Here is a 20550-nt window from a genome sequence, read left to right on the forward strand (position 1 = left end):
ATTCATTAGACAAAAAATTGCAGGCAACTGGTATATTTTGTGATCTGTCAAAGGCATTTGACTGTGTAAATCACAATATCCTTTTAAGTAAACTAGAATATTATAGTATAACAGGAAATGCTGCAAAATGGTTCAAATCTTATATCTCTGGCAGGAAACAAAGGGTGTTATTAGGAAAGAGACATGTATCAAGCTATCAGGCCTCATCCATCTGGGAACTAATTACATGTGGGGTCCCACAAGGTTCCATTTTGGGGCCCTTACTTTTTCTTGTGTATATCAATGACCTTTCATCAGTAACATTACCAGATGCCAAGTTTGTTTTGTTTGCCGATGATACAAACATTGCAATAAATAGCAAGTCAAATGTAGTCTTAGAAAGATCAGCCAATAAAATATTTGTGGACATTAATCACTGGTTCCTAGCCAATTCTTTGTCACTAAACTTTGAAAAAACACACTACATGCGGTTCAGAACTTGTAAGGGGTGTCCCAAGAGTATATGTCTAACATACGATGACAAGAAGATAGAAGAAGTGGACAGTGTTAAATTCTTGGGATTACAGCTTGATAATAAATTCAACTGGGAGGAGCACACCACAGAACTGCTGAAGCGTCTTAACAAATCTCTGTTTGCAATGCGAATTTTGTCAGACATAGGGGATATAAAAATGAAAAAGCTGGCATACTATGCTTACTTTCATTCCATAATGTCATATGGGATTATTTTTTGGGGTAATTCATCAAGCCAAGCTAAAGTTTTCCGGGCACAAAAACGTGCAGTGAGAGTTATATGTGGTGTGAACTCAAGAACATCCTGCAGAAGCCTGTTTAGGGAACTAGGGATACTAACTACTGCTTCCCAATATATTTATTCCTTAATGAAATTTGTCATTAAAAATATATCACTTTTTCAAACCAACAGCTCAATTCATGGAATCAATACTAGAAATAAGAATAATCTTCACAAGGATTTAAAGTCACTTAGTCTTGTACAAAAAGGTGTGCATTATTCAGGAACACACATTTTCAATAACTTGCCAGCAGCCATAAAAATCTTAACAACCAATGAAATTCAGTTTAAGAGAAGCCTAAAGGATTTATTGGTGGCCAACTCCTTCTACTCCATTGATGAATTTCTTAGTAAAACCAACTGATTTGTATATAAGTACAACATAACTTCTGCACAATTTCAGTGCAGTAATGTGTTCATTGAAAATTTGTGTGTGTGTGTGTGTGTGTGTGTTAGTATAATCTAACTTCTGCACCATTTCAGTGCAGTAATGTGTTCATTGTAAATAAGTATTACAGTAGTTGTATTACCTTATAAATAAATAAAAAAACTTTTTTATTTTAAATTCAGTGCATTAGTATTTGTAAAATTACTCTTAGTGTTCATTAAAAAATGACGATCATTCCACTTGGGACCTGTGGAATGGTACATTAGCTTATTTGTTTTAATTGTAAATATTTGTCATGTATTGTTGTTTTTCTGACATGTTCCACATCCTGGAGGACCTCCTCACTACGGATCAATTGGAATGAAAGTAAATCTAATCTAAAAAAAAACAGGAGATTTTATGCCTTTTCTCAGTCATCTCAAGTTCCATTTAGTGAACAAATTGACCATTTATGATGCAATGATACCTATGACCTGCAGGACACTGGAGCTGTTGAGATTTTTTGAGGTACAAAATTTATCTGCTCCAACTACCTGCCTGCATTTCAGCCATCCAGTTTATGTACTCTGCAGCAAAAAATAGTTCAACCCATCCAGGCCTACCACCTTATGTGCAGCAACTGCCAAAAGTGTTGATATTCCATTATAGCATGTAGAAATTCAGGGCAATAATTTGACAAATTCAGAAACCCAATTCAATGACCTTCATGTTAAAACACAGGGATGCACCATTGGGAGGAAGACTGGCTGGAAAAGAGGAGCAAGTTATGGTCAGTAAGCAAAACTGCTCAACTGTATACAGTTGAGCAGTCACTAAGTCAGTCACTAAGGTGATATGATGTACTCCTTACTTGCTTTCACAATGGATACTGCTCTCTGACAGATGGTGAGCTCTCTCTTCTGAAGATGACTTTCGTTCTTTTTCTTTAGTTTTCATTAATTTTGTAATTTATTTACTATTAACCTGTAAATCACATGTATGGAAAATGGATCAGGTCCAGGCTGTTTTGTGCCCTAACACACACAAAAAAAGCCAGATTTGCAATGGTGGCTATGCAAAATGAATAAATAAACTGTACAAAAACTTCTTAATATCTGCAATGATGATATTTGATATAAATAAATAAATAGAGAAGGAACCTTCATTTCACTACAAGATCTAAGTAGTTTTAAGTATTTTAGTTTCTCTAGTATAAATTAGCTAAGGAGTAAAGACATATACTCATCAAATAGCCAAGATCCTGAGTTGTCAAAAGGTACATAAATGAGACAGAAAATGTTGCTAGCTTTTAGACAAATCATCCTGCAGGGCTTTAAATCATTAGAGGTCTGAAGAAGGATTTTACCAAAAGCTAGCAACAACTTGTCTTGTTTATGGGCCTGTCACTGACTCAGCACAGCACCTCAATTATTCAGTGAATTGTTACCTTTAGTCTCTGAATGGTTTATATTTCACCAAGTGCTTTCTGTACCATATGTTTGGTATACTATGTGATCATTTACAAAGGCTTCATCTGCTCTTTTTTGGCTGTTTTATAAAATAACATACAGTATATAAAAACAGGAGGGATGGGAGCAGATATGAAGCATGTGCAAATCTGAAGAGAATTTCATAGAATTACCTTCTACAGTATTTGCATTTGGCTTCTTTGCTGTAAGTAAAACTTGTTATGGATAAACATGCATGGCAGTTTCATTTGGCCCAACAACATTATTTTATTTTTGAGGTAAATTTTTTAAAATATTTTCAGTCATTTTATGCAGAAAAACATGGCTGTAAAGTACAATTGTATTTTTCAATAAAGTTAATATTATAATGCAGTCTTTGAATTCACTTTTATTCAATGCACAGAATAACTCACTACTTTCAGTTGGTCAGTGCCCCACTTAGTCAATTTTATGATTAGCCTAGTTATTTCACTTCCATGTTAAGTATTCATTCTTATTTATTACCCTCTGTAGGTCAGAGCTGTGTGAATGAAATCTATAAACTTTTTAACAGCTGTGCTAAAAAAGGGAATCTGTCACTGAATCTCTGTGGCACACTGTTTCACACCATGAAGAAAGAGCGTTGCACTTACAAAGTAAGAAAGAAGAGAAAATACAATTATCAAACCTCAATTGTCTTATTTATTAGAAATACAAATGTAGTATAACAATAAGACTAGATATTTCACAAAGTAGAAAATGTTACATATTTATGTATTTCAGTATTTAGTTAAGAAACCCTGATTTCTTCCTAAGGCACATCCAGAAAAAAGATGATATATGAGGAATGAGTAAAGAAAGTAACATCTTCTAGTGTACAAAACATGAAGTATATCTTATAACAAAACACATATATACAAAGTATTTCTTTTTTAAATATTTTATATATAATCAAATTTTGCTGTCTCAACTCTGCATTTTATTAACTTGCTTTGGAATTTATACAGAATGGCTGCATGAAACTTAAGTACAACACCTAAGTGATGAGCCATATTCTTCTGTATCAATAATCCAAACTTCAGAAAATAAATATAGTAATGATGACATAACAACAAAATGTGAAATTAACAAAAGAGCACATCAACATGAAACTAAACTTAACACAAGTACTTTGTGTGTTCATCTACCAACAGACAAGTTAACTCAAAATGCACAAACACAAACAAGAAATGGAAAATTCTAAAGTTATACTGCTTAGATATTGTGAAGTGATCTGAAACACGTGTTTCAGACAGGGCAATGACTATGAATGTTTTATTTACAGATTCAATCCAAAATAATAATAAACAGCACCACTTCATTAAGAGCCTCTTTGGTTATAAGTTGTATAAAAGCACCATTTAAATTACTAGACAATGAAATCTACAACTTTCATCCAAAATTAGCAAACTGTTAAGTATTTTGCAACAACTGCTGCTGTTATCATATGTTTTTCTGGCCATATGATATAATGAGTTATGGTCTGTCCGTCTAATTGAATGGAGCGACATATATACCAGTATGTAGGCTGTAAAACAGTGTAAATAGGAACAGGGACTCCAGAATGAGTATACACGTTTGCAATGTTTGGCTACCAATATGAAATATATGATTTACCAGAAGAAAATAAACTCCTTTGTAACATGAAAAACATGTCATGAGTAACACACATACTACATTTAATTAATACACAATAACACTCAATGTTCTTGTTTTAACAGATATGTATACACATTATGAACTAGCAAAGGACTTCCACTAAATTAGTTTCAAATTCAGGTAGAAATATTACTTGCCATTCTGCTCTATTGTTTATCTATTTGAATTACACATCACATATATATCTGGACATTTCGATGTATCCTATGACATAGTAGTGGAATCCAACACAAGAATTGGCAGTGTTGTACCAAAACAAGCAATGTTATTATTTCCTTCAATGATGTCTTGAAGCGCTGACATATTTGATACAACACAATTTCTCAAACTAAGTTACTTGTGTAACACAATTCACAAAAAGAACATAATCTTTCATCGGTTCCCTGAAGTGTTGTGTAAGAGGCCAAGATTCTTTACTGCAAGCTATGGCAAAATGAGTGCAGCTTATTACAGCTAAAAGGTTGCTACTGTCATCATATTTCACCACATACTGCCTAACAACCTCTTTGACAAATCAAGTAATCCCTTATTCATTAAACATCGCCACTTTTGATTTTTCAATAACAGTGGAATCCTGCAGTCATTCTAATATGATTACACTAATCGAAATATAACATTAAAAGATATTTAGTATTGTCATTTTATACAGTATATACCTTTCTGTAGGTGACGTGGAGCCCCACAATGTTATAGAAGCCATCAATAATTGTATCCTTAAAGCTTTAACATTAAATAACTTGAAATGTTTTCTTTCAAATTTTGCAAGCATCAATTTCACATCCGACCTAGATCACATTAATTATTCTACAATAAATATTCAAGGTACAGTTCAACTTTGCAGAATCATGGAAACTTTTGAAAATACAGCACTCCACAATTCAGAGAGATTTCAGAGTAGTGGGTTATTAAAAATTAGGTAGCTGCTGAACGACTGTACTGTGGTGTGGTGTAATACATAACAGCTGATGCAGGTAACTGCCACCGTGATGCGTGAAGCTCAATCAACTGCAGGAGATGCTTTTTAATGAGGGGAGTAGCAGCTGCTGTGAGGAAAGTGTCTCTTATTTTAGCAAGGAGCTGCTGCAGTTGTTGTGGGAGTTCTTGGTCCAGGTCTCGTCCAGCAGTAGTCAGCACAAAAAGCAAGCAATCCGTCTGTAAGAGAAGGGTCAAGTAATAAACTAACATTAACACGCAAATTTCATATTACAGCTCTCTAGACAAATTCCAAATGACCTTTAGATGTAGAACACAATAATAGTGACCAAAGTATCAAAAACTAACAATTTGGAAATGGAATAGATAAGAAGAATTTTGTCACAGTGATTCACACTTGTCATAAAATATTTATGAGCAAAACAAAAGAGAATATCAGCCCAAAAAAATAGTTGTTCATCAATTTTAAAAACACTGATTTGGGCTGCTTCACTACATGCAACATGGGGATAAAGACAGTTAGAAAAACCATGTAATTTACCGACATTTTTTCACTTCGTCGTTCTCCTCCCCCTTTCCACATTAACACACTACTCTTTTCATTAACATTAGTTAACGAGTATTTCCCCGATTCTTTAAAGAATCAGGCTTCCGTGTATTGGACAACATCAAGTGTCCGATTAAAAATGAATTAATGCATCAAGATGTATTTGATGTTATGCATGACAGTAAGGTTAGTTTAGGAAAGGTATCCAGTCATGCTTAATGTGCTTTCATTAATAAAACACTGAATGAATATAGACTGGGCAGCCTGCAAAAGTGTTGTAAATAGAGTTAGTGTTAAAGAAGTAATAAATTAAAATGTCACACCTAATGCTGAAGTTTTACTGCAAGAACACTGAAAATGTAGTAAGCAACATGTTTTCTCCTTTCATCATGGTGAATATCAGCCAGAAAAAATTGATAAAGGTGTGGCATAGAGCACCATAAATATTGATATTTGTTCAGTGTATGAGTGTGCTATCTTTGAGGAGAGGGCTTTGGGGAGGATGTTGGCCGCTAACGGCAGTTAGCCTCCGGACTTGTATCTGTGTAGAAGCGAAGTGCTAATAAATCCGTATCTGAGAGAATTCTAATTGTTTACCTACAACTATATCCTATTCCCTCAAAGGTTTGAAATTAAGTTTAAACTTGTTGGAAATCACTAAAAGCCCTTGTTCTCAAATATTGGTTGAATACACTCAGGGTGATTTCCTATGTTGTTCAAGGCACATACACGGGTTCTAACTGTAGTATTTGTCTTACTGTATTAAACCTTTAACATAAGATTATACTTTTTAATGGGTTAGTTATGATAGCATGATAGTAACTTAAATTTTTAAATTTGGCCAGTAATCACAGGACATACTGAAATCAAGTAACTGTTACACCTAGGAGCCACTGGATATGCAACCTCAACTGGAACAGTGTTACCAAACCCCCAAGTACTTGCTTAGTAATATAGATTATTAAGACACTCATTATTAGTAGTATCATGCACAGAAGATCGGTAAGTGATAAATACATAGAGAGGATAAACAATCGCATCAGAGAACAGTGCAACAGACTTGGTGCAGTTTTCGTGGATTCGAATAAATTTATTAGTGATAAATGTCTGGGACAAGATGGACTGCATCTGAACAGGCTAGGATCAGCAACATTCAGCAATATATATAGTGATATATGTAAGAACATACTTAACAAGGGAAACTAGTATGCAAAGATGGGGGTGTAAAAATTGATAACGAAGTTTCAAATCAGATGCCATTAGAAATGGGTTAAGTTCAAATTACACAGATGGCAGAGAAACAAAAATTAATGACTTGCAAATCATTTTGTCAGAAATACCAAATATCAAGATTGTATGCTTGAATGAACACTGGCTTACAAAGGATAGTATCAAAATCTTAAATAACCTTGATAATTTTTATGTTGCCAGCAGCTTTTGTAGAAGTAATTTAACTCGAGGAGGATCATGCATACTAGTGGAAAGATCTACGGAATATAAAGCAAGACTCGATTTTGATTCCCTTAGTGAAGAATGTATATTTGAAAGTTGCTGCATAGAATTAGCGCAAAATATTGTAATTTTATCTGTGCACAGAATTCCGGGCGCAGAAATAATGAAACATTTTTTGTCGAAATTCCAGTGTCTATTGCAAAAACTTCAAAAAGAGACCAAGAAGAGTGTCATAATAACCGCTGATTTCAACAAAGATCTAGCCAGTGAAGCCAATAACTCAACAAAATTCATTGATATGATTCAAACATTGGGTTTCAGTGCACATTTAACTGATTTCACTCAAGTAAACGAAGTGTCTGCAACATGTATAGATAATACTTTAACCAATTACACTAATATTTTAACCAATTACACTTATAATGAGGCAAATAAGTTTTGTTTAGATTTAGGACTTTCTGATCATTGTGCTCTGTTTATGGAGTTACCAAAAACAATAGAACTTGCCAAAAACAATAGAACCTTGCTCGAAAAAAACCTACACCAAATGCCAGTTCAGCAAAGAAAATATAAACTTATTTGAATGTAGATTAAATAAAGTGGAGTGGTCTATAGATCATAGTATTTCATGCTCTGAAAATTTTGCTACTTTCTTGGATAAATTCCTGCTCATTTTTAATGAAACTTTCCCCCTTACTGTGCATCATGAAAAAGTAGGAAATAAAGTAAAGTGGATTACTGAAGGAATAAAAATCTCGAGTGCAAGAAAAAGATGGCTACATAGGGAACTAAAACATAATAAAAGTCCTGATTTTGTTACCCATGTGAAAGATTACAAAAATATTTTTAAAAAAGTTGTAAAGGCAGCCAAAGAACTGGCAAATAATAGAGTTATATTGGATAGTGAAAACAAATCAAAGGCATTATGGTCAGTGATCAAAGCTGAAACAGGTGCCACAGGTAGAGTCCATGATATTTCTGACATCAAGATAGAGGATAACACTATTGTAAATTCTGCTCAAATTTTTAAATTGTTTAATGAATTCTTTATAAATGTAAACAAATCTAATGTCAATGAAGCAGAGTATCCAGACACGGTCAATTTCTTCAATGGTGAGCAACCTCACGGTGAATTTTTGAGTACATTTACAAAAACTACAGTAAAAGATACAGAAAACGTGATACTGTCACCGAAAAGTAAAACATCAGCAGGATGGGATGGGATGCCAACAAAAGTGTTAAAAACAGTCTCTAAAATAATTGGACAACCATTTCATCACAAGGAGTACCCCAAGGTTCTGTCTTAGGTCCCATTCTGTTTTTGTTTTACATAAATGATCTGCTACTTAATATTGAGTGTCACTGAATTTTATTTGCAGATGACACATCTTTAACCATTGAAAGTAACATTACAGATGAAATTCCACAAACCGTATTAAATACTTTAGAAAACTTAGATACCTGGTTTGATTTAAATGGGTTAAAATTAAACAAGGAAAAGACTCAGTTAATGCAATTTAAAACAAAACAAGCAAAATTAAATGATATTCAGATCAGTCACAGAAACCAGGTTTTGCAGGAAGCTAGCTGTGTGAAATTCATGGGAATGCAACTAGATATAAATCTATCATGGGGTCACACATACAGTACCTTGCAAATAAATTGAATAGCCTAGCTTATACAATGAGAATACTGTACAATGCTACCAGTATGGACATAAGAAAAGTAGTATATCACAGCTACTTTGAGTCAGTAATAAGGTATGGAATTGTATTTTGGGGTACGTCAAACTATATGTGTCGAATACTAAAACTTCAGAAAACCATCATTAGAAATATGCACAATGTAGGGCGAAGAAAATCGTATCACCCACTCCTAAAAAATCTGAGTATACTATGTGTTTCCTGACTATACATATATGAGATGATTATCTTTGTACACAGTAACTCTGATTTATTTGTAGCAAATCATTTTCAGCATGATTACAACACCAGAAATCAAAATAATTTTATGCTGCCAACCCACTGTTTAAAAATTTATGCTCAAACATTTGTGTATGAAAATTTATAACAAAGTGAAGAGAAGAGCATTGCTCAGCATAAATTTAGAAACACTGAAAAAATCCTTATATGAGAAACTACTGCAGAAATGTTACTATTCAGTAGAAGAATCATAAATGACAACCTGAAAATTTGAGCAGGAGAGAGTAAGTACTTAGGACTCTTAATCTTAAAACTTTGTTACTTCTGAAGAAAAATTATTAATTGCTTAATTAAGTAATTATTCAGTACTGTATATTATGTTACTGGTATTATAAGGAAAACTGTAAACCAGTTTTTATGTTTTGTTGAGTCTCCTGTACTTTTAAGTCAATGACTTGAAATTGTATGTTAAGAGACAATAAACTTCCACTTCCCTTACTATTAAGTGCTGTGGATGTTGTAACAATGCTGATATTTGACACATTTATTTTTGCTCTATCCTTCTTGGAAAAAGATTTTCAACTAAGGAAGTTGATCAACTCAAATGCAAGGGAAAAGAATTGAGATTCAGCAAATTTTTGTCTTTGCTATACTACAGATGAAACTTGTTTAAGAAAATTTCAAGACTGGAGCAAAATGAAAATAATCTCTTGTTTAAAGACGTAAGCAATATAAAAGTCATGATTATGAGCAATGCTTCACTTACATCGCCTTCAGTGGTAGGAGGTTTTACACAGTCCTGACAACCTTTGTACAATAGGTTTAATAGCACCAAACCAGGAGGTATACCTTCATACTGTGTCCGCAGCTGAAGTTGGCGGCGTTTCAGCTGGAAAAAGAATTTTTTCACTTGATGAGTTAAATTGGTGTTGGGTGTAACAACAATTTCCTCAATTTCAACACTATTTCCTATTTTCATCAATTCAAAATTATGTGAAATGAAATGTGCTTTACTCGAGTCTGTCAGCATTTTTTAATAATTGAAGACATCTAAATTCATATAATACATTGAGCTAAATAGAACTGTTCCATGATGTTTATGTTTATGGCTGTTATTGAAAACAATCGGTGAAGGAGCTTTATGGTCAATGTGATACAAAATTTCTTTTAATACTTCCTTCTTGTGTGATGCCCTTTTATCCAGCCAGTGACATATTGGGACCAGTATGTTACTTCTATTTCATGAAGAACAAACCACAGCCATATACAGGTTATTATTATGATGGAGTAGCCACTCCCAAAGGCAATTTAGTGTTACTGCCAGTTCTTACCTAGAGATGAATCTGTGTACCTCTAATGTCCATCTACAGTGAAACTGCATGGTAAAATACGACACTGTGGTGCCAAGTGTTTGTACATTATGGTGAGACATAGAAACCATTACAGTGTCTACCTAGGTGGCTGTGGAAAGCCACCTCAAAACCACATTCCGGCTGACCAGCACACTTGTTAAACCACAGGGCAGATTTGATCCACATTCTGATAACGTGGTACTCTAACACACTCAGCTATCCAGACAGGTTTTCTTATAACATTTTAGTGTGTAAACTGAATCATAGTTCAATTTGGCATTTTGAGCACCCACAAAGTATTACCAGTCATGAAAGTCACAGTAAGTACCAGAATAAAATCTTAGATATCAAAACCTGTTAACCACCTTACCTATCAAACTAAAAGCTAGGTGGAAAACAAGCTCCTGAATAAATAAGCATGTTAAAATGTGTGTTTCTGCAACACAGGAGTCAAGCTGGTCCCAGGTCCAATCTGCTTCATGGATTAATGACTGGGACTGGTGTACTGGCTAGCCTGGAAGTAGTTATTGGACTGTTTTCCAGGTACTGATCTTACGGACTAGAAGATGCTCCTTAATTTTTAAGTAATTTTTTAATGTAACATTATACCGTTTTTATTATCAAACTACAAAGCCAGGCTAAAAGGAAATTCTTAATGTATAAAGCTGAACTGACCTTTAAAATCCCTGAGCACTATTTCTTCTTCATCAATGTCCTCTTCACATGTAAGATGGTCTTCACTGGCATCAAGAGCATTACTTATGCCCCACTTGAAATATTTAACAACGTTCTCTCACTCTAGACCACAAATGTTTTATTCACTGACACAACTGTTTGATTGAAGGTCATTTCAAAGCTCTCTTCAATGTGAATTCATGTTGGGTTTCAGCCATCATCAATTTGTTCCATTCCTCTCTCATATACAATTTAAACAGTTTATTTTTCAAGACATCATGAGGTTGCAATTGTGAAGTTATCTCCTCCCAGAATAACAGCAAGCTCTGTATTTCCCTGTCTCAATTTCTATTTCACAAAATTTTTCAAATGGCCACCAAAACGATCTAGCAAAAGAACAGAACTCTTCTTGAATAAAATACCTTGCTTCCTCTCCCACACTCTGTTAATCCATAATTCCATACCAACCTTGTCCATCCAACCCTTGTCATGCGCACAAACATTGCCTGGCAGTATTTCAGAGGGTTTTGGCATTGTTCTGTGCTTGAAAATCATAATTGGATTCACTTTAGTACCATCAGCACAACATGAAAGTACAACAGCATAGCACATTTTTTCTTATCCACTTTTTTTTAGTTAAAATTTTATCACCTTTCATGGCAACAGTTTTGTTAATCTGCCCATCACATGTCAGAGGAGTTTCGGCCATATTTGCTTTAGTTCCACACTGAATAATAAAGTGATGGAAAGATAATATTTTCTCTTCATACTCTTGTGGTATTTTCTGAGATCTTTTGGTTTTGGTTCACATGCTAAGTACATGACGCTTCATAAACCTGTAGCACCAACCAACACCACCCTTAAAGTCTTAAGTTCCACTTCTAGGGCTAGCTTTTGAGCATATATTCGAATCATTTTTGTATTAATTCCAGTGCCACTTTGACGGTGTCCTAGAATCCATTTCAGTACGTCATCATCTAGTTTTGTCCATTTTACATTCAGTCCCCTATTCGCGCATTTGGTTTTTCTCATTTTTTTCTCCCCCAATTCTTCTTTACTAGCCCGCCAATTGCGAATGGCTTTTCCTGTATGTGGAGGACCAAAATGCCACTCAGTTGCTCTGTTTCCATGTTCTTCCACGTATAGCCTTCATCATACGAATAACTTTTATTTTTTCCATTATGAAAGTAGCTACTAACAGAAATGATGTACTGTTACCAATAACACAAATAACTTTCTTCACTGGCACTGTAGACTGCAATGGCTACACAGTGTTCTGGGTTTGTGATTTCAGGGCATGAGGGAGACAGTGTTACCAAGTTTGTGAACCCTTGAAACTCATGTTCATTGCATAGGTGCACTTCTGCTACCAGTTGAATCCAATGTTGCCATATAGAGAGTTTTCCTTCTGCATCGAATATATGGACATTTTTAAGACTGGCAGGAATTGTATTAATTTCAAGTATAAGAAGCACATGAATTTTGGAGGAAATTTTAAAAGAGAAAGGTGTATCTTATAGTCCGTAAAATACAGTAAATAGAGGCCTGGTTCCGATGTACCACCCCAGTTATATGAAGCACCAACACACTGAAAAACTGTCACATCTGAACGTGCAATGTACACTAGAAACAGAAGGAAGAGGTACACAGATTCCTCCCCAGAGAGAAGCAATGACAGTACCTTTAAAATGCCATTGGGAATGGCAATCCCAGTGTAATAATAGCCTACATACAAGTATGGTTAATTCTCCATGAAAATGGTGAATTCCCATAGCACTCCTGAACTGGAACTGGCAGATATTGGGGCAAGGAAGGAAGGAAGGAAGGAAGGAAGGAAGGAAGGAAGGAAGGAAAGAAGGAAGGAATGCAGCCAGGAAGATCTGGGAAAATTAAACTGATAATCATGAGAAAAACTGTTTACAGTATGGCCACAAACACTAATGCCAAACTTTCTGTGGTTAACAATTTTGGCTGCATGTCCTGGCACACAACTTAATGTTTATGAATATTGGCTTTTGCAACACTTGTTATTTTTAATAAAACATGTATGGATACAAGGCTGCATCATCACATCGTTTCAGTGTGTTTTAACACTGATGCTGCTCTATATAACTTTACAACATGGTCATAAATCTGGAAAACTTTTTAATTTTGTGTTTGTAAAACTATTACTGACTATGTCATGGACTATAAAACAATGCAAGGATCAGTCATGCAAATTACTACACACCTAGTGAAGAGAATGGACAAAGTGTCGCTTGCTGCAAAACTGAGATGTTGTGAAATTAACAGGCACATAGATAAAATTTCAGGAAATGTCCTTGGTCAGAGCTGTTCAAGATATCTCAGTATGTTAGAGCTCAGAATAGGTTCTAAGATTATATAACAAACTGATGTCAAAGGATATTGGACAGCAGTTTAGTGGATCACTTCTACTACCTTTCTTGTAGATGGATGTGATCTTTGCCTTTTTCCAAGAATTGATCACGGTTTTTCGATCGAGGGATCTACAACAGATTATAGTTAGAAGAGGGGGTTAACTCACCCACAAATTCAGTACACAATCTCACAGGGATTCCATTGGGCCCTGGAGCTTTGTTCTGTTTTAAAGATTTGAGCGTTTCTCAACACCACTGATACCAATACGGTACTTATTCCATTCATCCTTTCAGTGGTACGATTATTAAATTGAGGTAATTCTCTTGGGTCTTCCTTTGTAAAGGAACATATGAAAATGGCGTTAAGTATTTCAGATTTTCTTTGCTGCCCTCAATTTCAGTTCCTGTATCAGTGACGAGGTACTGGACACTACGTTTGGTGCCACTAAAAGGCGTTACATATAGACAGAATCTCTTTGGATCTTGTGAAAGGTCATTTGACAATATTCTTCTATGGTAGTCATTGAAGGCATCACACATTGCACTCTTGACAGCCAAACGTGTTTCATTCAGCATTTATCTACAGTCCTATGCTTCGTTTTACACCTATTACACAGTAATCTGTTTCTTTAGAAGTTTCTTTACAGTGAATATATACCATTGAGGATCCCTCCCATTATGAGCTGTTCTATTGAGTACATATCTATCCGGTGCATGGTCAACTATTCTTTTAAAATTGAGCCACAATTCCTCTACACGCTCCTATCCTATGATGCAGTTTCAAGTTTCTCATTGAGATAGACACTAATGATATTTTGTCTAGTTTCCTGAACATATATAGCTTTCTGCTTGTTTTTGTTGTTCTTTTTACATTGGTAATCAATGTTGCCACAAACGCGTGATGCTCACTGATACCAGTTTCGATGTGGACATCGTCAACAAGGTCAGGTCTATTTGTTACCATTAGATCCAACATATTTCCATCATGAGTGATGTTCATAACTACCCGTTCTAGGTAGTTTTCAGCATTTAGTAAAGTTCCACAGGATGTCTTATGTCCATCACTAACAAAACTGTAATTTTCCCAATTGATTGTTCGATGTTTAAAGTCTCCACCGATGATTACAGTATGATTGGGGAACTTACAAGTGAATTGAGGTTTTTCTTTCTAAAGCTTTCGTTACCTAAAGAGATGAGTCTCATGGGCGATAGAAGGATACAATTTTCATTTTATGCTCACCGCTGATACTGAGTTTTGGCCAAACAATCCCACATACTGCTTCAATTTCTGTCTCAGTGGATTCGAGTTTGCCTACTGCAACAAAAACACAACCTCTATTTCCCATTTCCCTAACCTTCCGATTTACACTTAAATTTCCCCCAAAAGAATCTTGTTGAGCACCACCCCAGATAAATTTAGCATCGTCTTTTAACAACTCTTGGAGTGCCTGGCTTTGATACAAAAATCTTTGGTAAAATGACAGTAATAAGAACACAATCTGAGGAAGCTTCTCACATCTCTAATACTTTTAGGAATAGGAAATTCCGTTATAGATCTCACCTTTTCTGGGTCTGGCCACACACATTCATTTGACACAAGGTGTCACAGTATTTTGATTTCTTTTGCTCCAAAGAGCAACTTTCTTGGATTAAGTTTCAGTCCGTCTTGTTGGAGACACTTAAGAATGGCCCTCAGTCGTTTTGTGTGTTCATCAAATGCCTCTGAGAACACTATAATGTCATCTAAATAACCAAGACATAGCATCCACTTCAGGTGACTTACAAGATTACCTATCATCCGTTCAAAGTTGCTGGTGCATTACACAAACCAAATGGCATTACCTTAAACTCATACAGCCCCTCAGGGGGTGATGAATGCAGTTTTCTTATGATCAGCCTCATATACTTCGATTTTCCAGTATCCCGAGTACACGTCCATGGTTGAGGAAAACTTAGCCCCTTTCAGACAATCAAGTGTATCGTCAATTTGTGGAAAAGGGTAAACGACCTTTTTAGTTATCTTATTAAGCTTCCTGTAAACAGCACAAAAGTGCCAAATGCCATCCTTTTTCCCGAAAAGAACCACTGGTGATGACCATGGGCTCTGCGAAGGCTGAATAATGTCATTATTCATCATTTTCTCTACCTCGTCATGAATTATTCGACGTTCCATTGCTGACACATGGTATGCCCTCTGGCTTATTCGTTGACGGTCTCCAGTACTAATCCGGTGCTTCACTGTTGATTTGTCTAATTTGCTCTTCATCTGTGGATTGAAGCATTCAGAGAACTCTTTAAGAATGGCAAGTAGCTTCTTCTGTTATTCCTTAGTGAGATCTAGTGATAGTTGAGATAGAAGATCTTGTCTCGTAGCGGTAGTGCTAATTTCGCCCACAGACTCGGCATGGGAGGTTCCTATGACGCTCAGCTGTTCTGCAATTAATGGCTCAGCATTTGCTATGCACATGCGTCTTGCAAGGCTCTGCGGTTCTCGGCGACAGTTAACTATGCACAATTAATCAAATCCGATCTTAAATGAGGCAACAGAGGCTGGAATGTCCAAGTTATTCTTCAGTTGTATGCTTCTCTTACATTCCACTACAAGATCCATGGGTTGATGCATGGCATAACACATGACAGTTACCTTTCTAGTGCTGACTGCAGGAATGATCACTTCATCCAGCACACATAGTCTCCACACACTCAGATGTGCATCTTTCTGTCCACAGTATCTCATCTCGTCTAGCATAATCTTCAAGCGACCACAATCTATAATTGCCTGAGAAGCTTTCAGAAAGTCCCATCCAAGAATGATGTCATGACTACACTCTTGTAAGACAATGAATTCTAAGGGCTGTGTATGGCCACTGATACCCACACGAATGACTCATCTTCCCGTAGGTTTTACATATTTCCCATTTGCCACCTTCAGCAGAGATGTTTTGTAGTCAATGAATACAGTTTTCTGCAACTGGCGACGGTACTTCTCTGAAATGACTGAATATTATGCTCCAGAGTCCACAAGAGCTTGGGCTGGTCGGCCATCCATGAGGATATCGACATAGTTTCCTATCTTTTTTGTAGTGATCGACGGCGGAGGATTTCTCTCTTCAGCAGCCTCACCTCCAAGGAAGGTCGCACCCTTTAGTTTTCCAGGTTGCGGCGGCTAGGTGGTTGGCTGAAGCTTCTAAACAGCGATGGAGATCTTGTTCGGCATGTTGGGGAGCGTCATCTCCAGTGGCTAGCTTGCAGTAATGGTGACCTACGTTGTCCTGCACCCACATCATCTTGTTCATCTTCGTCGTCCCGGAGTTGGCGTCAGCTAAGATCAGTGGTCTGCTGTCTTCTGGCGCAGGCATCATCAAATATCTGCCGCCTTTCTCAACAATATTGCACCACATGTCCTGGTCATCCACAGTGGAAACATACTGGTTGGTTATCCTGGGTTCTCCAGACATTAGTCTTCCTTGGTGTCCAAACAGGTTCCTCATGTGGCATTGTAGAAACATAACTTCGCCTGGGGCTCCAACGTTTTAAAGGGAAAAGAAGGACGAGAGATTGGGTTCAATGTCTGTTCAACTCCCTCCCTTATGACCACTTGAAGCTTCTCGGTTTTTTGCTCACTGTGCGATCCAAGTGTCTTCTGAATTTCCTCTTTCACTATCTGATGAAGAACACTTATGAAATCAGTTTTTTCATCCATCACAGACATCAATACAACATTTGGAAGCCGTTCAAAATTCTTGCATTTAATTCTTTTTTTATGCATTGTCTCAATATACTGGCACCATCTTATGAAGTAGTCTGCTCTCGAAACCTCCTTCAGGAGTAGGGATTGATGCATTTTCTCAGCAACACCCTTCATGAGATGTGCAACATTATCTTCCTCCTTCATTCTAGGATCCACTATTTTACACAGCTCCAAGACATCTTGAATGTAGGATTCTGTAGTTTCTCCTGGACGCTGTTCCCTGCTCTTTAATTTATCTTCAGCCTTCCACTTCTGTCGTCGTGTGTCACCGAAATACTTGTATAGTTCTGCTTGGAATACTTCCCAGCTTGTGAACTTCTCCTTGATCTCATAACATTGCTTGACAGTGCCCTCCAACTAGAAAAATACATTAGCCAAACACACGGTGTCATCCCATTTGTTAAATTTGGCTATACGCTCATGTAACTTCAGCCACTTGTTTGGATCTTGGCCATTGTCACCAGAGAAGCCGGAAGGATGTCTCACTTGGTGGCACACAGTTGCTGTCATTGTAACATCCTCCTCTTCTTCTGTCTTCTATAGAGCGCGATCTGTTGAATATGGCTCAAACTCAGGTTTCTCGCCACGTAAATGGCAGCTCTGTCAAGGTCTGATAGGAGCCACTGTGTCATCGATAATATGCGCTATCTCAAGTCCCGATACCAAGTGCCTCCACCAGACTAATGTCACGTAGAAGAAGATGTAATTAGATGAATGACGAACACTAACATCACTTAACAAAGGTTTATTCAGCACTTGCACATACAAGAGTGCGGAGCGAACTGCCTCCAGTCAGAACACGTATGGTATATATACAGTTACAGAACATTCCAGTACAATGATTATTGACATGTTTGGATACTTCTAGAATGTACTCGAACCGAATCTAGAAATTAAAATTTTACAATTCAGGTGAGTTTTGAACTCACAACCCTCCATGCAACAGTCTACTATCATAACCCCTACACCACAGTGACTGTGCTACTCAGCTTCTTCTGTGCCAATATCACTGCTATCAATTTCAGGTTTCAACCAGATTTCCATACCTAATATAATGTGAGTTCACTGCTGTTCATTTTGTTGCGCATGTTTCAGTAGTTAAATACACTCCTGGAAATGGAAAAAAGACCACATTGACACCGGTGTGTCAGACCCACCATACTTGCTCCGGACACTGCGAGAGGGCTGTACAAGCAATGATCACACGCACGGCACAGCGGACACACCAGGAACCGCGGTGTTGGCCGTCGAATGGCGCTAGCTGCGCAGCATTTGTGCACCGCCGCCGTCAGTGTCAGCCAGTTTGCCGTGGCATACGGAGCTCCATCGCAGTCTTTAACACTGGTAGCATGCCGCGACAGTGTGGACGTGAACTGTATGTGCAGTTGACGGACTTTGAGTGAGGGCGTATAGTGGGCATGCGGGAGGCCGGGTGGACGTACCGCCGAATTGCTCAACACGTGGGGCGTGAGGTCTCCACAGCACATCGATGTTGTCGCGAGTGGTCGGCGGAAGGTGCACGTGCCCGTCGACCTGGGACCGGACCGCAGCGATGCACGGATGCACGCCAAGACCGTAGGATCCTACGCAGTGCCGTAGGGGACCGCACCACCACTTCCCAGCAAATTAGGGACACTGTTGCTCCTGGGGTATTGGCGAGGACCATTCGCAACCGTCTCCATGAAGCTGGGCTACGGTCCCGCACACCGTTAGGCCGTCTTCCGCTCACGCCCCAACATCGTGCAGCCCGCCTCCAGTGGTGTCGCGACAGGCGTGAATGGAGGGACGAATGGAGACGTGTCGTCTTCAGCGATGAGAGTCGCTTCTGCCTTGGTGCCAATGATGGTCATATGCGTGTTTGGCGCCGTGCAGGTGAGCGCCACAATCAGGACTGCATACGACTGAGGCACACAGGGCCAACACCCGGCATCATGGTGTGGGGAGCGATCTCCTACACTGGCCGTACACCACTGGTGATCATCGAGGGGACACTGAATAGTGCACGGTACATCCAAACCGTCATCGAACCCATCGTTCTACCATTCCTAGACCGGCAAGGGAACTTGCTGTTCCAACAGGACAATGCACGTCCGCATGTATCCCGTGCCACCCAACGTGCTCTAGAAGGTGTAAGTCAACTACCCTGGCCAGCAAGATCTCCGGATCTGTCCCCCATTGAGCATGTTTGGGACTGGATGAAGCGTCGTCTCACGCGGTCTGCACGTCCAGCACGAACACTGGTCCAACTGAGGTGCCAGGTGGAAATGGCATGGCAAGCCGTTCCACAGGACTACATCCAGCATCTCTACGATCGTCTCCATGGGAGAATAGCAGCCTGCATTGCTGCGAAAGGTGGATATACACTGTACTAGTGCCGACATTGTGCATGCTCTGTTGCCTGTGTCTATGTGCCTGTGGTTCTGTCAGTGTGATCATGTGATGTATCTGACCCCAGGAATGTGTCAATAAAGTTTCCCCTTCCTGGGACAATGAATTCACGGTGTTCTTATTTCAATTTCCAGGAGTGTATTTAGATTTTAATACTCTCACTTGTAGGAAGCATTTCTTTTGGTCTTACATTGATACTTCGGGTTTCCTTCAGTTATTGTTATCTGGATTAGTTGAAGAGTCACCTATTCTTTTTTTTTAAAAAAAAAAACCTTGTGTGCCGCCCCCGCCCCCCCCCCCCCCCCCCATCCCCCAAACAGTCAGCTACTTGAGTAGCAGCCTCTGATGTGTAGTGCACACCTGACCTATTTCGGGTGACCTTACAGTTAACCCTCTAGCCAAAGTCCAGGAAGGCGCAGCCTAGCTTATCACAGAACCATTGATGTCTCTGATTCAGACCTTCCACTATGCTCAGAATGAAATTTCTACCATTAGTTATGGGGACAATGCTGCAAATTGTGAGCTTTGTTGAAACTCCACATACAAGGCTGGTCTTCTCAACCTTCTCTGCCAGTCACTGGAATGACCCACAAATGGCCTCTGAACTCGGACAACAGGCATCATTTGTTCCAATGTGCATCACAATCTGCAGTTAGTTGCACCCTGTTCCCTCAATGGCTGCCAGAATAGCCTCCTCAACATGCTGAATGAGGCCTCCAGGCATACACACTGAGTGCAACTGGTGTCCTTTCCTTTCTCTTGCTGCCATTTCCCTATGAGGTACAATCTTTTCCATACATTTGAGCTGCCTACCCTTTGGTGTTTGCCGCCTCCTGACACTGGATA

At 38.1% G+C, this 20550-nt stretch overlaps 1 protein-coding gene across 3 annotated transcripts in view; it reads right to left on the minus strand.

The window, feature by feature from the left end:
* Positions 1-3287: 3287 nt before the first annotated feature.
* The window catches only part of LOC126256619 (uncharacterized), a 504533-nt gene continuing 487270 nt past the window's right edge, over positions 3288-20550 (minus strand). For all 3 annotated transcript variants that reach the window (XM_049955496.1, XM_049955497.1, XM_049955498.1), the window contains 2 exons: positions 9927-10049; positions 3288-5458 (listed from right to left, as the gene is read on the minus strand). In XM_049955496.1, the coding sequence (XP_049811453.1) occupies positions 5219-5458; positions 9927-10049 (363 nt within the window). In that variant the 3' untranslated portion in view covers positions 3288-5218. The remainder of the gene's footprint in view (positions 5459-9926; positions 10050-20550) is intronic.

The sequence above is a fragment of the Schistocerca nitens genome, chromosome 1 (assembly GCF_023898315.1).
Source record: "Schistocerca nitens isolate TAMUIC-IGC-003100 chromosome 1, iqSchNite1.1, whole genome shotgun sequence".
Lineage (NCBI taxonomy): Eukaryota > Metazoa > Arthropoda > Insecta > Orthoptera > Acrididae > Schistocerca > Schistocerca nitens.